Here is a 4,661-nt window from a genome sequence, read left to right as displayed (position 1 = left end):
CAACTGATGCAAAAAGGTAAAAGGATATATCGTACCTGTGAGGCATGCATTTCATATTGCATTCAGGCTCCTCAAAGACATTGGGGCTGGCGTCTGGGGTGACTGATATATAAGGGGCTGGGACTGAGGTTGATCGCAAGTACCTCATCTCATCTTGGAAAAGATTATCATCATGGTATCCACCAAAATTCTCTGAATGTTGTCTGTACAAGGCAAGAAATAAACAAAGATCACGGTTTTGGAAATATATTTTATTGGACTGACATTGACTTATTTTATTTACAAAACAGATAACGTAAAACTACTAAAACTCGTAACTCAGTAAAATGCAATACAATCACAGTAATCTTCCACCATCTGTTCTTTCAGAATTTACAAGTTCACTTTCATTAAATGTGGTATCATTGTTGAGAACAGATAACAACACATTAATTTGTTTTTTTTAGTTAACTTCATGGATCCACACATTCTTAAAAATAGTACCTGCTTATGTTATCTTAACATTAGACGAGTTTTGGTGTACCTAAGGATTGCTTAAAAAAAAAAAAAAAAAAAGAAGGATAAACAAGAAAAAAAGCCGTTGTTTTCATTTTGCAATAAAGTACTTCCCCTAATGCAGGGATGTAGACACAAGTCAGCTATTTTCATAATTTACTAAGTTAATGATGCAAAGCTTAGCTGTTTCACATCCCCAGATAACCTTGCTATTTATTAGACTATATCCCCTGCTAATGCAAGGCTGGTTGATCTTCACAGGAAGCTCACATGTATATTTATTTTACTGACACTAGTTTGTTATAAAGAGAAGCACTCCTTTCTATTTTATGTCAACATCCAAACATGTACTCACTTGACAGCAATGAACCAGCACTGTTTCACAACAATAAGTCATATGGGTTGAAGCAGTCCCCTACCGTGCGAGAGTCTGCAAGTAGAGACAGCCAATCTTGTTGGGAATCTCCTCGGTGACACCCTCCTTGAGGCTGGGTAGATGGCTGTGGAAGGGTTTGGGCGGATGGTGACAGAGCATGTTGGGCTCTGCGGCACTACTCAGTGACAGCAGGAACAGGGCGTTGGCTTTGATGACTTGGTGAGCCTCCATGGTGGGGAGGGCTCGGGGGGTCTTGACTTGCATTGGTTTTTTCCTCGACTGCTTCACCTGATGGCCAGAAAGCTACTCAACTCAAATAGCCATAGGTTTATACTGAATGCAACAGTAACACCGAGGAACTATCTATATGAAACCTGGACTTGCTAGATTCATACAAAGAGGATTCAGTCCTCAATTTCATTAAAAATTCATGGGCAATTTTTTTCCTTCCACACTGCTGTAAGTTCACTCTGTGTTATGGGAAATGAGGCCCCGTCTGAGCATTACACTTGCAATAAATAGCAGCACATACAATAGGAAATGTGAGGTGAGGTCCCATTAGGAGAGAGTGGAAACCATGTGCTACTATGAAAAAGAGCTGTGGTAGGATAAATGGGCTTTATCAGAGAGTAATTACAGTGAAGTCTGGAAAACAAAAATATTTCGGCAAAACTAAGGGGCCAGTGAGAATGCTTATATTATTAAGACTAACATACATTTTAAAGACTTAAATTGTTAGAATTAGTACATCTAACATCAGCAAGGTTAAAAGAAAAACAAACCTTTTCTCTTGCTGCTGTTTGCTTCTCGCGGAGGTACTTTTCCCTGCAGCGGTCACACACTAAATACCATGTGCTGCCTCCGATTCCTCCATCTCCACAGTTACCAGCCCAGCCTCCACAGAAGTGTCCAATGCTATTATAGCCTTGTCCTCCAGCATACCGACCACAACCTGCACCAAATATGCATTGAAATGAAACACACAAATGGAAAACATGCTACTTTTAATTCCTAGATGCAGTCCCACCAAATTATGTCTTAAAAAAGTTATCCCCTTTATAATTATTATAGCAAGTTAATAGTATTTGTTCTTGGTTGCCAAAGGACCAAAGTGACAATAAGAATCTATAAGTACAAATCATACTTTACCTGGATGGGTTTGTCTCATGTGGTAGGTCACAGGGTAGGGATGAGATTCTCCACAAAGCTCACAAATGGTGTCTTTCTCTGGCCCACCCATAGCAAGTTGGGCCATCTCTCCAAAGAGATTTCCTCTTGGCCGAACATCAGCCTTCTCCTTCTTCTTTTTCTCCTTTTTGGATTTCTTGCCATCTTTCTCGTTCTCCTTTTTCTTCAGAATGGCACTGGAACCAGGGCTGGGGAAGATCATATTCTGGGTGGCAGCTTTGATGGTGGCCATGGAGATGTCTTCCCAAAAAGCCACGAGGTGCTGTAAGGTCAGTGGAAGAGGGGACTTTGTCTTTGTGGTTGTTTGACTACAGGTCTCGTAGATAACTGTTTCAGCCTTCCCATCCTCACACTTTTCTGGCAGTGGAGGTTCCTTGAGCATGGAGAGGACCTTATTCTTGTTGATACTGCCCATTTTCGAAATGTCAGGCCCGTGGGGAGAGATGTTGAACATGTTCAAGGCAGAGGAGATCTCTAGGGAGTGCCTGTTCTTCAGCTTGTTTTCCTTCTCATCCATGGCTTGCTGGCTGCTAAGGCTGCTCCTTATGGGTGCATGCTCCTTTGTGAGCTCAGGATTAAACTTTAAGAAGGATGAGCAGGCCATGGCATCATGAACAATGCCCTCATGCCAAAGAAATGCTGCAAACACTGCACGGGCGCACTCAGCTACTGATGGCGACATAGCTTGCTTGGCGGGCTCCACCAGACGTGCATTCTCACCCTTAAAGAAGGGACCAGATTTCTCTTTCTTGGGCCTTACATGTCGGCCAGGTGTCTTACGGCTGACTTTGGGGGATGACCTGGTTTCTTGCTCTTCCTTAACTGGAGCTTTCCCTATGCTGAAGTGGACTTTTGAGGAGCCTTCTTCAATGTTTCTGGCATCGGGGTTTTCATCATTACCATCATCATTGTTGGATGCCAGAGTGCTGGAGGTGCAGACCTCTACCACCTCACTGTGCAGGTTTTCCTGTACCACGTGGGAAGAGGGAGCTCGGTTTTCATCATTGTCACCAGCTTTCCCATCTTTTGGTGGGATTTTTGGTTTGGGAGAGGTGGAACGTCCACGTATAGGCTCAGTTAGGGGAGGTTTTTTCTTCCGAAGGGTGTCAGGATCTAGGGTATATGAGTCAGACTTTGACCTTTCCCTAGGTGGATCCAGTCTGGATTTCGAAGATGAGCTGACTATTAGAGGTAGGTTCTTTTCGTACGGGGATGTTGATCTTGGAGAACAAGTGCTGGAGGGACTGGATCTGCCAGATGACAAAGCCTTTGGTTTTGGTGAAGAGGACCTGGATCCTGGGGTGGGCGGAGCAGAACCAACAACAAGAGAATGAAAGGAACAACATCCAGGACCCTATTGACAGTGGTGACCAGACAGCAAAAAGAAGGGAAGTCATGATTGTTGGAGACTCCATATTGAGAAACACAGCAAGTTCAGTTCGCAGTTTGGACCCCTTTACTACAACAGTGTGCTGCCTTCCGGGAGCCTCGGTCAAGCACATCACTGAGAACGTGGACAGGCTCCTAGAACGAACAGGAGACGACCCGGTAGTAGTCGTCCACATCGGTACAAACAACATTGGAAGAGACAGACCAAAATCCCTGCAAAATAAATTCAGAGAGCTAGGAAGGAAATTAAAAGAGAAAACCAAAACTGTGGTATTTTCTGGTATACTACCCGCACCTTGCAAAGGACCATATGGACAGCTGGAAATAATTAATCAAAACGCATGGCTGAAGACGTGGTGCACACGGGAAGGCTTCACCTATCTTGATCATTGGACCACATTCTACAACGAGGACTATCTGTATAGACGGGATGGACTGCATTTAAATAACAAGGGAACTAGTCTACTCGGAGAAAAGATCCTCGAGCAGGTTCAGAAGCATTTAAATTAGAAAGGAAGGGGGGAGAAATCAACAAAAAAACAGAAGGGAGACCGCATCAAAACAAGAACAACAACTCAGGTAAGACAACCATTAAATGTATTTATCTAAATGCTAGAAGTATCAGAAACAAAATTCTAGAACTTGAAGCTACTGCACTAACAAGTAACTATGATGTGATAGGTGTTACAGAAACGTGGTTGTCTGAGAGTGATGGGGACGAATATAATATTTGTGGGTATACACTGTATAGGAAAGACAGGCAGGACAGAAGAGGAGGAGGGGTAGCGCTATACATAAGAAACAGTCTTGAAGCCCAGGTGTTAAACCTGGACAAAGAAAATAAAACCGAATCAATATGGGTCAGAATAACAGACAAAAATTCAAAAGGCATAATAATAGGAGCATGCTATAGACCGCCAGATTCAGACGGTGAGCACAATAATCTGTTATACAATGACATTAGAAATGTGTGTAGCAAAGGAGAAGCCATACTAATGGGGGATTTCAACTTCCCCCAAATAAAATGGGAAAACCCGATGGGTAGCGCGAAGGATGAAATAGAAATGGTGGAAATGACAAATGACTGCTTCCTAACACAATTTGTCAAGGCACCCACTAGAGGGGAGGCATGCCTTGATTTAGTCTTTTCAAATAACGAAGATAGAATAACTAAAACAGAGGTCAGAGAACCACTGGCAAACTCAGACCACAA

At 43.0% G+C, this 4,661-nt stretch overlaps 1 protein-coding gene across 1 annotated transcript; it reads right to left on the bottom strand.

The window, feature by feature from the left end:
* Positions 1-35: 35 nt before the first annotated feature.
* Positions 36-3,362, bottom strand: LOC121312107 (E3 ubiquitin-protein ligase MYCBP2-like; the record flags this gene model as incomplete). Its single annotated transcript, XM_041244116.1, has 4 exons — positions 2,021-3,362; positions 1,654-1,823; positions 915-1,159; positions 36-203 (listed from the first exon to the last, which is right to left on the bottom strand). Coding segments are annotated over exons 1-4 (1,304 nt in total), but the record flags the coding sequence as incomplete, so codon positions are not given.
* Between the last annotated feature and the right edge of the window lie 1,299 nt (positions 3,363-4,661).

Source organism: Polyodon spathula, unplaced genomic scaffold (genome assembly GCF_017654505.1).
Source record: "Polyodon spathula isolate WHYD16114869_AA unplaced genomic scaffold, ASM1765450v1 scaffolds_3592, whole genome shotgun sequence".
Lineage (NCBI taxonomy): Eukaryota > Metazoa > Chordata > Actinopteri > Acipenseriformes > Polyodontidae > Polyodon > Polyodon spathula.
The sequence above is the reverse complement of the archived record's forward strand: the minus strand, read 5'-3'. Positions and strand labels throughout refer to the sequence as shown.